The sequence below is a fragment of the Penicillium oxalicum genome, chromosome I (assembly GCF_001723175.1).
Source record: "Penicillium oxalicum strain HP7-1 chromosome I, whole genome shotgun sequence".
Lineage (NCBI taxonomy): Eukaryota > Fungi > Ascomycota > Eurotiomycetes > Eurotiales > Aspergillaceae > Penicillium > Penicillium oxalicum.
The window spans coordinates 616877-635001 of NC_064650.1; the positions used below are offsets into that span (position 1 = coordinate 616877).

Here is an 18125-nt window from a genome sequence, read left to right on the forward strand (position 1 = left end):
AGTATATGCACATCATCTTCCGGGTCCCCCCTGTTGACGGCCTTTTCAACCAGTCGGTCATGGAAGTTTTCCTCTAGGGCTTTTCGGCGCCGGAACGAATGCCAGTTGAGGGAACGGCTTGAGGGGCCACCGGTCGCCGAGTCCCGTCGAAGCAACGAGGTTATGCCTAGTAGGAATGGGGGGGGGGGGGTGGGGGAGGGGTTGCCTAAGGTAGTAGCGGATAGGTCCACTGCTCACTTGCTTACTATTTCTAGAATCAAGGGTTTGGATCCTTTCCTCCGCAATGGTTCTTGTCTGGCCATAGGATGACAAGTTGATCGTGGGATGATCGCAACAGAACAATGACAATCCATTCATTTATTTATCTGTCTATTCTTTTTTTTTATTCTTTACTTCTTATTGTTTTTTCTTTAAGCAAAAACCAATAAACCAAAAATCACGATGATGAGGCGAGTCCAGTCCACGGGACGGACACTCGCGGATCCTCGTCCCCAAGCATCCTGCATGAATCGGGAGACGGCTCTAAGCGTTACGGCGTCAAGGGGCCAGGTGGAACGAGGTCGATGATTTCATCCATCGTCTCCACATCTCACACTGTATCCAGCATGGAGAGGGGGGGAGGAATCAGAGTTGGAGAGAGAGAAAAGAAAAGGTAACAAAGAGAAACGAACACAAGCAAAAAAAAGCTATACAATCCCCCCTTACAAAAAAGAAAAAAGGATAGAAAACAGAGGGACCACCGTAAATGAAATGCATCATACCAAGCCAGGGCCGGGGTCTCCGAGCATGCGCACGTCGGGGGAACAGGAGCTTTACCTGACTAGCTCTAGCAGTTTAGCCCCAAAGTCCACCGAGCCCACCGACGATGATACTACAATTTACGACACTAACAATCGGAATCGCACAAGAAAGGAGTAGTAGAAAGTTCTAGTATGCATGATGCAGCTCCGATGCGACGGGCACGGATCCTTCGGGCATTCAAGGCAACAAGCGTCAGTTGGTTTTTTTTTTTTTTTGAGGAGGGTTATTTTTTTGGTTTTAGTGTCGGGACCAAGCGACCACCAATCGCCAAAAGGATCTGACACAGGAACCAAAGGCGTTCCACTGGCCGACGGTTTCTAACCGGGGGACGTTAGGTTTGTGTGGTATTGCGTCTTTTTTTTTGGGATCTTGTTTCTTTATTTTGTGGCTACTTGTGAGCCCAATTTTGGAAGCGCTTGACTGGAATGGTGTGTGGTTGAGGTGATCCATGATCCGTCTGGATGCCTCCTACGGCGAGCCGGTGAGAGAAGAATCCAGACCACTGTCGTACTCGCTATCCTGTGCGCCAAGTTCCAATTTCCCATGCTGTCTGAAATGATCAGGTAGATTCTCTACACGTATTTACAGACTGAAACGAGTTCCAAGTCATCTTAGTACAGTCGCGCACAGGATATAAGTTACCTAAAGGCCATTGGGCGCCATGCTCAAATGCCCGGCTGTGTTCGCATTGTCGACTCTCGTCTCGAGGGTCAAGTCAGGGACAATCAAGGTGCACGATATGTTGACTCGGCACGGAAAGGAACGTCACCAAACTGTCGTGTTGAGATTTGCACAGAAATTGTACAGACTGGAAAGGATCCTTCAGCCTCAATACTGTAGAAAGAGGGAAGAAAAAAGGTTCATGCTCCGGGGATGATCCTATCTGATACAGCCCGTCCGTGTGCGGTCTCATTCTCATCGAGAAGGCTGGAGGATGCTTCCTTTTTCCCACCACTTGTGCTTAACGGGCACGGCGACAGAGGGCCGGGCCTCCGTGAAATTGGGGAGTGGGCCTCCCATGAAGATCAGGGCCACTGGGGACTCTGGATAAGACATGATCTTCGTTCATTTTCCTGGGGGTCTTTTATTTCCTTTTTTCCTCTTCATTTCCTTCATGGGTTCCCCTCCAAAAACAAGTGATGAGTTATTTTTGATAGATATGCCGAATGGTATGTGGCCTATTCGTTCGGCCTTCGGCTATGCAATCATCCGGCATGACCTTTCCTGTACTGAGTAGATCGTCATTTGAGAATCCTCTCCTTTTGCCAAAGTCAGGGTGGCGTGCATCGTCCTGGCGGTTCAACGATGATGGACCCATAGCGAAGGAGCATGGTAGACAGGTCGAACGTGACACTTGAACAGTACATCAACACTCGACCGTGACATGAGCTGGCCGACCCCCTCCTTAGTGGACAGAAATAATGGCTGGTACGACATCTGCAAGATGGACAACCGGGGGACGCGACGCGTGCCCACCTTTTCCGGTGCCCGAATCGAGTGAGCGGTCGCCTTCCCAAGGTGGAGAAAGGAGCTGCCTGCGAAGCTTGAGACTGAGCGCACATGCAGGGTTCGGCTCTTCCAGCATCGACAGAGAGGAACGGCATATCAAGCCTTTTCAGCCCTTGCCACCCCCCAAATCTTCACGTGTGCGAGGTCCAGCGTGGGTAAGTAAGGGACCTTCAACGTGTCATGCATCGAGGTGCGTGGACGACCCTCGGTCCACCGAGAAAGAATCAAAGAGACAAGAGACAGAGGAAAGTGAACAACCCATTTCAAAAATGACGAACCCATGCATGCACAGCATCAGTAACATCTAGCCTATCTAGACACAGACTGCTGGTCAACTTGGCAGCCTAGATCGGAAGAGAGAAAGTCCAAAAAAAAACAAAAAAAAACAAAAAAAACAAAGAGCTCAGTGAGCAAGCAAACATTGCCGGAAAACGCTTGTCTTGGTGTGTCTTGCCCTTGCTCTGAAGCGACCGCATGGATTCTGATTTCACGCTAAAGTCTAAAAGTCAACACATACACCCGGGTGGCGCCTGGCCTGAGCACTTCTCGAAAATCACATCGGTTGCGAAAGGCGCCAAGCCCACTTGTGCAGTGTGCGCTACACTGCTGGAAAAGAAGGGGTGTAGTGGAAGCCGGACGGAGGCCCGCATCGAGGCGCGAATCACTGGATCTCTGGTAATCCCCCCCTCCTTCTTCTTCTCCTCCCCCCCCCTCGAATGGGAGAAATTAAAATTAATTTTCGATTGGACAGACGCGATCCGATCAACGCGGGCTTTTTGGGTCTAGCGCCGTCTGCGGGCTTTGGGGACGGGTGGATTGCTCTGATTGGAAGGGCTGAAGAGGTCGGTGCAGCGACGTGGAGAGAGTCAAGGAATGAGCGAAACGGCCCGGACTCGCATGGGCGTGTAAATTCCAATTTGGGGAGGAATTTTCTTTTTCTTTTTCTTTTTCTGTTCCCGGTCTGCGCCTGTTCCTCCACGGACCACCACAGAAGTGCCAATCCACTTTGAACCAAACTGGCTGCCGCACGGGATGACGACCCTATGGCAAGAGCTCTTTGCGGCTGGAGCCTACGGATGTAAGCTCACAATCCTCGGGGCCCAGTTCGAGCTGCAGGCGCAACAACTCAAGCTCCGGCTGAGTCGCTGATAAGAGCCACTGCGGTCATGAGAGACCTGATGAATGGCCCAGACTGCCTGAAGGATGGGCGCTCATCTCCTGGCCCAGAGCTGTCTAAAATGGCAATCGCTCGAGGAAAGAGAATCTTGACACTGGACCAGGGTGTCGATCTGACGATCCGGCTAGCAGCAGCGCGACTGATGGTCACACAAATTATCGCCGGCTCCTGGTGGCTGCTTGTCATGTACAGTGTGTCCCAGCAGGAGGTTTCGAGAGCACATCATGCAGCCTGCGCACTCGTGTGAACAAGTGATGGAGACCGTTAGGTTGTTTCGAGTTTATTTGGACGGAGCCGTTGACGGGAGCAGAGGACATCCAGATAGCACCTTACAAATTGTTTCGTCAGCTAGGTCGTATAGTAAGGGATGTCTACCTGTCCGTTCGGGGGGTGGCTTACAACCAGTTTCAGGCTCCACTTGGCCGTGGAAACAAGAATCACGTCCACTCGAACATGTCCATTCGAGCCAACACGCAGAATTGGCTGACGCTTCCGTGAGATCATGTGTAACCCACCTCCCCCGTCCAGTCAGCGTGCGCCGCACCAGCTGAAGGTTAGCCTCCAGTTGGCGATTGACTGGCCGAGGTCTTTCTTGAAGTTGGTCACATCTCCTACTGTGCGCTGCATGGCCATGCTCACGGTGGTATACCAGTTCATCACCTCGCAAGTGCACATGAACGGATGTCCACCACTGGATTGCCGACGGTGCTGTGGACGATTGGCCCTGAGTCTTCTGTTTCTTCTGTTTCTCTCGCGTCGCGAGGGAGGCAAGCATGTGTCTGGCACCAGGCTTTTGCACGATTCTGACACGGACGGTTCTGTGCAAATCCTCGAATCTGCACTCGATCATTTCTCTCCGAGGATGCTGTGAGACATTCGACGATAGTCACAGCTCGTGGACCTGCATAAGGGGGCCTTGTCCACACTTTAGTCTCTCTTTCCCTATTGCCTCCCTTGGGAGATCCACTTTGCAGGCGTTTAATCCCACACGTAGATCCCATCCAGACTTTTCCCCATGGCATTCAAGCTCTCCCCTTCATGGACGGCGAGACTCCGGGAGTGTTCTGAGACATTTACATCTGCCAACCCTGCCCAGGATTCATGAGATCCGAGTTCGATCTGGTATAATGAAAAGAGTCATTCCAATCGAGTCTGCATTGGTCTTGAAAGAGTGGTGGAAAGCTATCACCATGGCCTGCTTTTCTCTCACTCTCTCTCACTCATTCTCTTTGTCTCTCCTTCTCTCCTTCTCTCCACCAGCAGCACTCTGTCACCACCCTCTCGTGCCCTCGTTTCTGGCCTCCTTCTGCGAGCGTGGTCCACAAGAGTCGAAACGAGGGCGTAGAGAAGAGTCAGGCGTGTGAGCCCTTTCAGGCCCTGGGCTGTTTGAGAGATCACACCACTAAGAAGAAGAGACCTGGAGACTTCGCTCTGCGTTTCCTAACTGGACACGATTTTGCTTTCTGCTTAGCATCGCGACAAAGAAACCTTAGTGCCCCACCCTAAACCATTCCGGTCGATCTCGACGGCCATCGGCATGGATTCCTGCCATAAAGGGCCTGGTAGGGCATCCCATCATTCGTTCGCACGGGGTAGACCATCTTCCCAGTAGCAGCACTTGATGTTTGGCTCCCGGGCAAACTTTTCATTGCAACCGGATCGGCACCCGTTCATTTGCTGCATCCACTCCTTCTGCTCTCTCGCGGATGGCCCCACGTCAAGAGTCTTTTCCCGCCCTGCCGTTGTTTCTCTTGACGTATCAAGAGCGCCCTTTACCAGATCCGACCATCCTGTTCTCGACATAAACACCTCGCCCACCCGCACGTACGATGCTCATGCTCAGTTTTCCAAGTGGGCCTGTAGGCGCTCGAAGGAGATCAGTACACACTCTGTTTGGATTTATCATGATCTAGGACAAGAGGAAGGCTACGTAGACACAGCCCGTCTTGCCATGCAGACACGCCTGGGTGTCATTACGAGCGCAATAGTCCGTTTGGAGTTTCCAATCCACTCGCGCTCGGGCTGGACGTTCCGCTGCTAGGACCAAAGGAGTACTGATCGACATGCGAACAGCAGCCATCGCCAGAGTCACAGACAAAGAAAGTGAAGCCAACCAAGTTAATGTTCTTACTGTGCTCCGCCAAGCAGGACTGGGTGGGGTCCAAGGCACTTGCATCCGTTTGTCGATTGTTCACATCTCGCCAGGGCCCCGTCGCTGATGTTCTCCAGCAGAGAGCTGGAGCGTGCTGTCCCCAGAGTCTGAGGATCGAGACGGTGATCAGAAGATCTGTCGACGATGCAATGATCCCGAGGGGACTGGACCGTCAGACTCAGTCGAGACCGGTGGAATGAGCTTATCTATTCACCGTTGCAAGAGATCAATGTGCGAGTTTCCCAACCGTCCACATCGATCGTCTCCAAAGGCCAAGACAGCAACGGCGTCGGCCTGTCAAGGTCCACCGACTTCCTTTCTTCTTACTGCCACGCCGTTCTGCATGCTGCACATCATGGCGCTTCCCCCTCTTCCTATCCTCCGACCTGTCTCTGTCTCGCCCACGCCTGGTTTCCTCCTGCGGATGGGCCACGCAGAGCACGACCGTTGCTCAGACAAAAGAAATTATTATCTCAAATGGATTCTATTCTCGGATGGTGCATGCAAAGGCGGTGATTGTGGCTAGATGTGTTGCGTCCCCGTGCAATTCTCGGAGGATAAGCGTTTTCCACGAGGGGACCAGGAGCCCTTCATGGAAAGACTCTTCTCACTAGCCACGGCCAAGTGCCCGTATTTGACAGCCTCTGAGCAACAATTGAAACGGCAAGAGGGGACGCCTCTCGCAATTCATGCATCGGTCAACACTTCTGGAAAAATGAAAAAAGTAGTGTACAAGTAGTTACGGCCTCGAAGCCGAGTCGATCATGAAATCACTTTGATTTCATCGGCGCATAAAATGGACGGCCCTCAGAGGGAATGGTCAGCCTTTCATCGGCTATTTTGTGTGTTGTCCTAATATAGTTATTTTTCACCATTTTCTTTTTTTTTCCCTCCCCTCTACCCATACCCACACTCGTCTCTGCCGCAGATACAATTTTAATTCTTTTTTTTTCTTGGAACTGCCCCGTCCTCGACCGACCGTTGTGAGAGAGTCCATCAACTAGTGATTTATTTCTCGAATAATATTATGGAGGCTTTCCGTTCCTAGACCAGTGCCATACACCGATTGGGAAAAGAACGAAGAATAATAAAAAATCCCAAATTTCTTCTTACTCGTTCTTATAATCTCATTTCCTGTCAAAATACGGGGCTTTCTTTTTAATCACAAGGCGAGGTTCCATCTGATTGACCATACAGTCTTTGATTCGCCTTTCCTGATTTTGAACCCATTTCAACCGGCCGATCTAACCAACGACTAAGCTCCTCATTCTCATTCAAGGGCAGGGGGGGGAAAAGAAAAATAAAAGAGCCCAGATGAGATATAATGGCCCAGAGACCTCACGCGCACAGCTAAATAAACCGACCATGACCCTGGACCCTCCACTTACTCTCGCACGCATCCACCATCTCCATTGAACCCGACACCCCCCCCAGTCAGTCATTCAACCTAACCATCGACCTCTTCAAGTTTTCCAGTTCACCTCCCCCCCCCATCCCCCGGACCATTCTACCACTGCCAAGTACCTGTGTGTGCCGCACAGATTGCCAGTGTACCTGAGGTTATTGGGATCTTTCCTGTTCCTTGGAATCGTCTAAATTCTCTGGATTCACCGGAACTTTTTCCCCCTCTGCAGCTGGTGCGCCAACAGGATTGATTTCTGAGAGACCACCCGATCGGTTTACAAGGATCGGCGTCTGTGGTACCTTGCCACCCTTTGACAACACCAAATACCCCTCGGCCCTCTCGCTCCCTCTTTGTCTACTTGACGTGCGAGGCCCATCATTGCTGCAGCCCAAAGTGCAGCGGCATATCTCACAGCCCTGTACATGCTTGGCCCTGTGATTGTCAACTACCGTTATCCCCCGTCCCTGAGATCTGGAGTGCCACCCTACCGCTTCGCTATCCCACTTGACCGACCTCTGGATATTTGACTTCAGACTACACCTGGAGGCCCTCTCCCGGTGACCGGTATGGTCCAGACTGATCCCGGCCCTCTTGCGGAATCAAAGTATAAACAGGAATCCACTGACGAGTCTGTAAGTATTGGAGCATCTTTCCTTTGATCCGGATTTGTGCATGCCTCATATGATCTCTTATGGTCGTCGATTGTGTTGCCGTCTTGTCGCTTAAGGAACGTATTTTTGCTGGTTCTTGAAAATCCTCACCATCTTCTGTTTTGCACTGTCATTCTCTACCGTTTGTGTCGCAGAGGCACTTTCGTCTCAATGCGACTGCGTTTTATACGTGATGTTTTCCCTTTTTGGAGCCCTTTCGGCGAGTGATGCGTCAGATTGCCTTCACAAAGCCTTCCTGGATCGACCGAGCCGGCAGCTTCATCTGCATACTGGCTAGACAATCTTTGTCTTCACCCGACAACCCAGGATGACTCGAGCAGCATGGGGCTTACGCAGCCATTGTGGGCACGCCCTTTTACTATGCGCTCAGGAGGTCAAGTCTCCTCGATTTATCACATGACGCCAGGGCTTCATGAAGGCATTCCTTCCGACAGAAACGTAACCTCCTGGTGATGGTCACGAGGGGCTTCAACTCTCGCAGAGCTCTCATGGTGGGATATGCAAACAAGATTGCGATTGATAGCAACCCTCGAAACTCGAGATGGACGTCATTTCGTGGTGAAAAACCTCTGGCCTGCTATCAATTGTCAATGGAAAACATCCTTCGCTATGACAAGCTGGAGAACCTGTCAGCACTGGCGAAATGAAACCATTGAGAAAACATCGCGAACCACTATTATCCCTGCAGTGTGTTCAAAGCCACACGAGACTGTTGTGCCATTTGGTCGTGTCCGCTGCATCCCGGTTCTCATCTGTGTGCACTGTTACACTGCATTTGGCTCGGCTTGGGTCATCCAATCTGGTTGAGTCCAGGATTGCATTTGGCTTTTCAAATTCTAGACGCAACGATATCCTTGGCAAGAAGCTGCGAGGGGGGTGATTAATTTCCGATGAACCACGTTCGAATGATGACTCGCAGGACTCCGTTCTTGTTTTGCTGGCTTTTTTTTTGTTCTCGAGTTTCACATTTCATCGTTTGATCTCTTGCTCTTTTTTGCTATTGGGCATCAGCACCGTCTGGTCTGCAGTGATCCTGAGTCATCTTTGATCGACTGACATGTGTGAAATTCATAGTATCGACCCGGCAGCTCTTTGCGTCCCGATTCGCAACAATTTCAACCACTTCAACAACAACCTCGAGCCGACTTTGCGTCTTTTGAAAAATCAAATCTCATATCTTCCGCACAGACCGCGGCACCTGCATCATCTTCCATCTACTCGAATCATCCATCTCTGAGAGACGGCGGTTTGCAGGTTCACACTGCTTACGGAGCACCAACGCAAGAATCCTCTTACTACAATCCGCATTCCACTCCATTTACAAGTGCGACATCCCCGAGCTCCTACTCTTCAACCGGTAAGCATAAATTTATCTACTTGACCTTACCACATGGTTTCATTGTCGCAGTTCATTCTTCACTATCGTTGATCAAGCCTTCAATGTCTCCTTGGAAAATATGATTCGCAGACACATGCATCTTGCCGCATTCGTCATGCAAAATTTCCTCTGTCGCGTTTGATTTCTTCAGCTGTGTGGCTGATAACTTGATGCCAGGACAATCAGACCTCATGGCAACCACCGCCCAGATGCAGAGACCATCTTATCCCCCTATCTACCACACGCCTCAATCCAATTCGCCAGCGTCGGTGGCATCACAGCCCCATGATCCGCACAGCCGCCATATGTACACTCAATCCCCCCAGATGCCGCACCAAATGTACGGCTACCCGCAATATGCGCCGATCAACCCGGTGCAGCCATCGCCGTATGCGACACATCCACCTCCCTCTCAAACGCACCCTTTGACCTCTCAGTCCATCATGATGCCTCCTCAGACAACAACGGCAGCGCACATGTCACAGCACCAGCCCCAGCATGCGTCCGCCTCCATGTCTAGCAGCCCAATTCTGAAATTGGATTCTCACCAGAATGCACCCATGCAACGACCAATGCTCAACCCGCCACTCTCGTCCCCGCCCCAGGTCAGTTTACAGAGCGGCGGCCTTCATCAAATATCTTCGACGGGGACGAGCTCCAGCGCAGCACCGGGACCTATTCCAGCCACCACACCTCTGGTAGTGCGACAAGACAGCAATGGGGTGCAATGGATCGCCTTCGAGTACTCGCGTGATCGGGTCAAGATGGAGTACACCATTCGCTGTGATGTCGAGTCCGTCAATGTGGACAGCCTCAGCCAAGACTTCAAGACGGAGAACTGCGTCTATCCGCGCGCCTGCTGCGGCAAAGACCAGTACCGTGGAAACCGTCTGGTTTACGAGACGGAGTGCAACACGGTGGGATGGGCTCTCGCAGAACTCAACCCTTCCTTGCGTGGTAAGCGGGGCCTGATCCAGCGAGCTGTGGACAGCTGGCGAAATAGCAATCAGGACCAGCGTCTGCGTAGTCGACGAGTTCGTCGCCAGGCCAAGGCCAACTATCGCAAGCAGTCAATAGCTCCCCCAACACCGCACATGCCCCAGGCGATGTCTCTTGGCTCGGGCCTCCCCAGTGCACCGAACATGCTCGGCCATCAAGGCCCTAGACACAGTCTGTCTGGCCCTGGACCAATGTCCATGGCACCACCACAATTGCATCATCATCATCACGCCCATCCGGACGGCAGCCCTAAGATTGAGGAAGTTAGCGGTATGTTCCATTCGGTGTGATGAGATTTCAATCTCTCCTCCTGCCTATCATTTGATATCCTGCGCACGGCGGACTCTTTTTTCCTCTTTCTTCTATTCTCTTGCCCCCCCTTCTTTTTGTTTCTCTTTTTCCGAAGTCCTCCGTGTAACTTCCATTGTTTCTTCTTATGATCTTCTTTTCCTTGGCCTTTTTTTCATACTTCTATGCCCGATACCTCTTGTGCTGGATGGATCTTATTATGTACATGTCGAATGTGTTTCTTACGATTCCCACTGTTTCGAGCGCCAGTCTACCCGTGTATGGGGTACTCTGCGTTCTGTTGTATGTTTTGCCTGTCAGAAGGCTACAGTATGCGATAGCGTACTCGTACGTCTCGACATTGAATCTTGATCGTGGCTATGCACCATCCTCAACCGATGCTTGCTGCCGCCCCTGTGACACTTACTCATCTTTTCTTTATCCGTCTGTCTTGCTTCTATCTTGCCTTCTACTCCCCCCTCTTTTCTTTCCATACCCCCTGCTTCGTCGTGTCTACCATTGGTACCGCCGCGCGCTGTCTTCATTCTTCTACTTTGTTTCCTTTCCCCACTCGGTGACCAGAATGGCTCCAACATCATCCACACACAACTTCGAAAAATCCCAAGCGTAGGCTAATCATTTCCATTCTTTTCGTTCCATCGCTCTATTCAATAGGCTCCACAGAGTTCAGCCACGCTAGCCAGCGTCAAAACAATGAGTCTGCCAATCCGTCTGCTATAGCGGTCGCTAGTGACCTTCGATCGGTCCAGAGCTTTCACGACGCACCCAGAGCTCTTCCACCATCTGCAAGCACGGCGCCATCTATGCCACCTTTACTTCAGGACAGCGGCCTTGGTGCAATCAGTCGTCCCCGTGTCATTGCGACCTCCGCCCAACACATGGGGGCTGGTGACCACGAAGCAGATGATCCTGATACTTTCACCCCGAATAATAACGATCTTTTTGGGGCACTTCCCGCCGGCAAACGACGTACTTTTATCCTGGTCGAAGATCCCCAGCGGGGAGCTCGGGTGCGAGTCAAAGTGACGCTGGACAAGGTGAATATGGACGAGATTCCCGATTCCTACCGCAAGTCCAATGCGGTTTATCCGCGCTCCTACTTCCCCGTTCAGATGAGGGATGCCCCGGGCTCTAATGTGCCCAACCAGCGCTTCTGTCGCGATGATACTGAGCATGGAGACCACTATTCCGATACCACAGTTGGGCAAACCATTGTGCTTGCACCCTCGCTGGATGGGGATCGTGAAATTGAGATTCCTCAGCTCTCACGCCGTCGTCATCACAAGGAAGTCCTACTGAATGATCTCGGCTATCGGTTGAGCTGGAGTCAAAGTAGAGTCTTTGCTGAACGGATTCTATTTTTGCAGCGATCACGTAAGTGTCTAGATCCTCGATGCTGATGTTCCTGTTTCACAATCTTTTTGCTCCGCTCGCGTTGGCTATTCGGGACACTTCGCCTGGAATCTTCCCGTGGATCTGAACGTATCACTTTCTTGTGTTGGACCATGTTTTTTTCCTCTTGAGCCCACGGAAGCGGGGGTGATCCACGTCAGATCTCGGTTTTGGCATTCTTGATGTTGACATTTGCGTTGAGGGAGCGTGGTCCCCACGTGCTGAATGCGGCGGAATCCCCTCCCCCTTGCAAAGAAAGAGCTCTTCGTAAGGCAGAGATCTTGGATTCGCCACATTCTTCTGACTCGTCCTTTATTTTCAATTGATTTTTCCAAGCTGTTTTTGTTTTTTTTTCGTTGCCATTACAAGAGCTACAATTGTGCTAACCATCTGTGACTTTGCAATTATCTAGTCGATGCCTACCGGAATAAAATGCGCAGCAGTATTTTGGCCGCAGGATCGGAGCCATCCGAAGTCCCGGAGCACTTTGACACTCGACGCGGGAAACGGCGATTTTTACAACGTTGCGCGCGTCGAACGGACGAGGAACGTCGTGGCCCCCCGGGCATTTCGCAGCGCACCGTGGAGGAGGTCGAGTAGCGACGCGAAGCGATCTTTCTTGAGCGTGAAACGATCTGGATAGAGGACAAAGGAATGACGGAGAGGGAGGAGTAGAAGGAGAAGCAGAGGGAGAAGCATGTTTGCATGCGTGCGACAACGACATACGAGTATACTCTGCCAACTATCTCCGCATGGTGCTTTGCACTTTTGGGTGATCGGCAAGAGATGATGGCTATGAGGAAACGATACACGGAAATGAATGAATACTTATATCATGACTTACGACGATGCGAATGAAAATGGGTGAATGATTTATGACATCACGAAGAAAGGGGGTTGAATCACGATTTGCGCTTTACTTCTCTTTCCCGTTCTTTCCTTTTTCACATACAGAGATTATTGCCTTTTCGCGGGCGCCTGTGCGTTGTTTATTGTCTAGATAACCGGGGAGAGCTTGCTCGGATAGTCTGATGGAAAAAGCTCACTCTGAATCGCTCGCAGTCTCGAGCCATGCTCTTTGTACACGGCGATGGCTGTTTTCGGCGATGGCCTAACTCAATATTGATATGCTCTCCTGGTTTATCAGTCTCATAACAGCTGATGAGTCATGTAAGCGCGGTTTGCAGATACGGAGATGGACGTACTACTCGATACTATCGGTCATGGTCTGTATTTGACTAGGTTTGATCAATCGAAATCTACCTGCAAAGATGAGGACAAGGCAGTACCGTGCCTATAATTCCGTGTTTTTAATGATTTGGTGTGACTTTTGCTCTAGCATGGACTTTATACTTGATTGATAGGCAATCCTTCAATAAAAGGCATGAGGGCAGATTATCGGTCTCAATGTCATATATTCAAGTCTCTGCATTGTACTCAATCAATGTTTGTTGGGTTTCGGATACGTTTCATTTTGTACACAAGACTGATCGATCCGTCGAGCAGGTGTGATCTGTTGATGAGCGGGTGCGTCTCACTCGCCTGGTACATTTCACGTTTCGCCATGCTTGACGGGACCGAACCGTAGGTTTGAGAGTACCGCAATGCCATGGTATACAGAGTTGATCCACTCCTGTTTTTAGTTTCCATGCCTATGAATATGAATATGAATGCATTCGACGAGATTGGCAAGATTGACGGGATGGAGGGTCAATAGAAAAAGTTGTCTGGGCGTATCAGGAGAATTACAAAGAGCATATCTGCTGGTTACACCCATCCTGCCCGACGTTCATCCCAAATGGGTGGAATGATACAAGGCTACCCTTGGGGATCGAGACCGCTGCACTTGTATGTTCGCAGCAGATCACGTGAGACAAGCGGATTGGGGCATTGCGTCACGCCAGGTGAGATCCACCGGCAGAATATCCAAACAGGACGGGACGCCCGGGCTAACTCAGCGGCCAATGGCCTACTACGGGAGAACCTGACTGGGCGGCCAGACAGATCCACGGCTTTGATTCGTGTGTGTCTCTGTGTGTGCCTGAGTTCCCGGAGCGGCAAAAGAGAAACACATCACCCAACGAATCAATCCGGAAGAGAGGAGATGTTTCAGATCCAGGGAGCAGGTGTATCTGGAGGGGTCTCACTTATGATGCTTTGGATATTTCTGGTATATGGCTGTGTAGGTACGAGGAACATCTGACGTTTTTCAAACGATAAAGGTACTCCTATACACGACCTGTCCTCGTCCCTCGCAGTTGTACCTGACTGGGTTGTCAAATCAAAGACTCCGCCCTCATGGCCACAGACAAACTTACCAAATTGGCTGTGCCCCCCCCCCACCGGAACGGCTATTTTGGTCCCACTTCCGAGTCGAGGCTCGCCAGTTGGCTGGAACGGGGGTCCCTTTTGGTCGCTCTCTGGTGCCCTTTCCCGTGTGCAGAGAGGCGGCTTCCAAGCCCCCCAGCTCCACCCGTCCGAGAACAGCATTTGCACCCTTCTCATACTCCGTTGTGCCCTCGTTGGGTGTTTTTTCTTCTTGGACTTCTTTGACTCGGTTCCAAAAGGGGAAACATACCTCTGAAAACAACGAGATCTGTTTACGGAGCTCTTCTGCCAGACTTATCGAACCCCTCCCTGAAGCCTGGATTTCTAGAGGTTTCCCTTGGACTTTGCAACCATCTCGTATCACCCTCACGTGCAGTGAGTGCTTGGAAAGAAGAAGCGCTCTCTTTAATTTCTCTCATCCATTCCAAGTGATCCATCTCTTTGTTGGTTGGTCAAGTAGGTACTACGGCAGCTGTCCAGTTACTCGGACTCTAGTCAGTTGTCTCATTGGTCTGGTGTCGTTGGGGCCTTTGTTCACCGTGACAAGCATCACAAGCGCTGTTTTTATGCTCATTCTGGTAAGGTTCAGCTTCCGCGGTCCACTCTCTTCTCCTCTTTCTCGCTCTCCCTCACTCCAAACGGTTGTCCCGGCCAACGCGGGAGCACAAAGCGACCCCAGTTGCTGCTGATCGGTCTCTTGTCCGTTGCCCGTGGCAGATTGCGGGTGGTGGATGGCCTATTTGCTGGTTGCTCCATTACTTGTTCCAAGATTGTTTTGCTTTTGACGTACTGACGAAGGCCGAGCATTCAGATTGACTGCTTCCGGCAATTTGTAGCTCACCTCTCACCATCTTCCTCAAGTTGAGCCCAGCGCCGTGTTGATTCCCCCCCCGTCCGTTCTACTTCCGGTCGAACCTGAACGTGGGCAAACACTAGTTGACGCCTCCTCTGTCCTCTTGGTTTCGCTCAATCGGAGCAATCATCCTCTCAGCTTCTCTCTTGGTTTCCTCTCCTCTCTCTCTCTCTCTCTCTCTCTCTCCGTCTCTCCGGCTCTTGGTGGTCATCTTCTCAATTTGTACACTCGGTAAAAGGACCTCGACTCCTCTCCACAAACACTAACCCCCCTCCATCCCAAAAGAGAATCGGTGGTGCAGCCGACACTCACCTTCCACTTCCCCGGCACACACTTTTGCTGGGTTGCGGCGGCTCAGTAGAGTCCACCCGCGATACTCAACGAGTGCCCACTTCCAGAGTCACCCGCGAACCGTGGACGACTCGTGGATCTCTGTTGCGCGGGAGCCTGGAAATGCCGGTTTTTTTCCAAACTTGGCCATCGCTGCTCTCTGTGAATCGTCTCCAGTCCATAATTCTCGCTGAGGCGATCGTGTCTCGTTTCTTTTTCTCCCCTCTTTCGGTCTTTCCTGATCTTCTCTCCCTCTTTGCCGTCTCTCTCTCTCTCCCCCCCTCCCTTATCTCATTCCCACTCGGAGATCTTTGACCGAAATCGGGATCGTCTCCAAGCAACCACAACCCACCTCTAGGGCCGAGAAATTCCCGTCTCATTGTCTGTGTTTCCCTCCCGGGACCCTTGGTAAACCCTCTCTCCGCCCACCGGGAGGTCCGCGGTTGTGGTGAGGGTTTCTATTTCTGGTCCTTTGTTGACATCTTTTGTTTCAAATGAACTACGACGGCGACGACGACTATAATCGCAATCACATCTCCGCAGTTCCACTTCATCGCTATCCACAGACCTTGCGTCAGAACTCCTCCGTCACCCCCGGCGTAGACAATCTTGGCCCTTCTTCGGTCGGCGGTGGCATCAGCGGAATCGCTCTCGGCGTCGCCAACAGCCACGATCGCTTGAGCGGCATTGACGCAGTACACAGCATGGATCACGACGGTTTCACCGGCCCGGCCGAGCGCGGCTATCACACCACCGGCTCGGACAACCCGTACATCCCCTACAACCCGAATGTGAACAGCGCCGAATCACTACGCGCAGGTCCCTCGTATGGATCGAGTGTCGCGTTCGGTGGCGCCGCTGCGACCCCTGGCTACGAGACCCCCTCCCATTCATCGACCCATTTGAGCGACGTGAGCAGTCATCAACGCAGCATGATGGAGCAATTCCCCAGCGGATACGGTGGGGGAGGTCTGGTCGGCCTGGGCCCATATCAACGACATTCACAATACAGTTCGGGGCATATCCCGGGTGAAATCAACCCCGATGACATTGCAGATGACGGGGACGATGAGTTTGAGCCGCGATCGCGGAATGCGGCCGCGGCCGCGGCGGGAGGGGCAGCGGCCGGAGGCATGCTTGGTGGCATTTTCCATCGCAATGGCCATACCGACCCCGACTACGGCCCCGTCCCCGGCAATGGGTTAGAAGCGGGCATGCGCAATGGTGCAGGGCAAGAAAAAGCGACCGCCCGGACGGGCATGTCGAATCGCAAAAAGCGCGGGTTAATCGCCGGCGGCGTGCTCGCGCTCATTGTCTTGGCCGCGATCGTGGGCGGTGCGTTGGGAGGCACACTAGGTGCCCAGCACGGTCACTCGGCGTCCGAATCGCCTGTATCCAGCGCCGGATCCGCCACGAGCGACACGGCACAAAATGGCGATCTGAACAAAGACTCCAAGGAGATCCAGGCGCTCATGAACAATCCTGATCTTCACAAAGTGTTCCCCGGCATGGACTATACTCCCTGGGGTGTCCAGTATCCGCTGTGCTTGAAGTATCCGCCTTCTCAGAACAACGTCACCCGTGACCTGGCCGTGCTCTCTCAAATCACCAACACCGTCCGTCTATATGGTACCGACTGCAATCAGACCGAGATGACGCTGCATGCAATCAAACAGCTCGAACTGACCGACATGAAACTGTGGCTGGGTGTGTGGATCGATACCAACGAGACCTCCACGACCCGTCAATTGAACCAGCTTTACAAGATCCTCGACGACACGGAAGACAAGTCCATCTTTAAAGGAGTGATCGTCGGTAACGAGGCTCTGTATCGAGCCGGACCCGATATCAAGAGCGCCGAAAAGGTCCTGATCAGCTACATCAAAGACGTGACCTCGGAGCTCAAGAAGCGCAACTTGAGTGATATGCCCGTGGCCACGTCCGATCTAGGTGACAACTGGAATGCGCAATTGGTCGACGTCGTGGATGTGGTCATGTCGAACGTGCACCCCTTCTTTGCGGGGGTCAGTGTGGAGGTCGCGGCCGCCTGGACGTGGGACTTTTGGCAAACCCACGACGTGGTCTTGACCAAGGACACGTCCAAGAAACAGATCATCTCCGAGGTGGGCTGGCCCAGTGCCGGCGGGAAGGATTGCGGTTCAAGTCCCGTGTGCGATTCCGACACGCCCGGTTCGGTAGCGAGTATCGACAACATGAATTCGTTCATGGCCGACTGGGTTTGCCAGGCTTTGGAGAATGGCACGGATTATTTCTGGTTAGTAATGCATCACGGATCACCGATGAGAGTTCTGGTTCTCCCGTCTCTCGCTGCAATCCTCGCAATCATACTGACCACACTGCATCTCTTCAGGTTCGAGGCCTTTGATGAGCCCTGGAAAGTCGCGTACAACGAACCCGGCAAAGAATGGGAAGACAAGTGGGGGCTCATGGATTCCGCACGCAAGATCAAGTCGGGTCTGAAAATTCCCGACTGTGGTGGCAAGACTGCGTCATAATCTGGATTTCTGACTCTTTGATTTCCCTTGAAGGAGTCCCCCGTTGACTCGACCTTCTCGTTATTTTCCTTTCTTGTTTGTTTTCTTTTTGCTGTTGTAAAAATCCGGCAGCATAACGATTGATGTGGAGGGTGCTTCACCCTTCCTGTCACCCCCATCACGTCTAGCGTTGTATATTGACACCCTCTCTTCCTGTCCATGTCACAATCTTCATGTCTATTGTTTCTTCCTCCTCTCCCTGTGAATCCTTCTCTATCTTACCCTCCTTCTCCTCCCCCTCCTCCGGTCCTTGCCTCCTCCCTACC

General features: G+C 51.9%; 4 protein-coding genes across 4 annotated transcripts; all 4 read left to right on the forward strand.

Moving 5' to 3' along the window:
* Positions 1 to 441: 441 nt before the first annotated feature.
* POX_a00210 (uncharacterized protein) lies at positions 442 to 567 on the forward strand (the record flags this gene model as incomplete). The annotated part of the gene is made up of 1 exon (XM_050109157.1): positions 442 to 567. The coding sequence occupies one exon, from the start codon at positions 442 to 444 to the stop codon at positions 565 to 567; it is 126 nt and encodes a 41-aa protein (XP_049972925.1).
* Positions 568 to 3342: 2775 nt separating this feature from the next.
* On the forward strand, positions 3343 to 3734 carry POX_a00211 (uncharacterized protein; the record flags this gene model as incomplete). Its single annotated transcript, XM_050109158.1, has 2 exons — positions 3343 to 3451; positions 3502 to 3734. 2 exons carry the CDS (start codon positions 3343 to 3345, stop codon positions 3732 to 3734), a joined length of 342 nt encoding a protein of 113 aa, XP_049972926.1.
* Positions 3735 to 7610: 3876 nt separating this feature from the next.
* Positions 7611 to 12393, forward strand: POX_a00213 (uncharacterized protein; the record flags this gene model as incomplete). The annotated part of the gene is made up of 5 exons (XM_050109159.1): positions 7611 to 7676; positions 8790 to 9072; positions 9271 to 10362; positions 11056 to 11775; positions 12206 to 12393. The coding sequence occupies 5 exons, from the start codon at positions 7611 to 7613 to the stop codon at positions 12391 to 12393; spliced, it is 2349 nt and encodes a 782-aa protein (XP_049972927.1).
* A 3405-nt stretch (positions 12394 to 15798) lies between these two features.
* Positions 15799 to 17820, forward strand: POX_a00214 (putative glucan endo-1,3-beta-glucosidase btgC; the record flags this gene model as incomplete). Its single annotated transcript, XM_050109160.1, has 2 exons — positions 15799 to 17579; positions 17676 to 17820. The coding sequence occupies 2 exons, from the start codon at positions 15799 to 15801 to the stop codon at positions 17818 to 17820; spliced, it is 1926 nt and encodes a 641-aa protein (XP_049972928.1).
* Between the last annotated feature and the right edge of the window lie 305 nt (positions 17821 to 18125).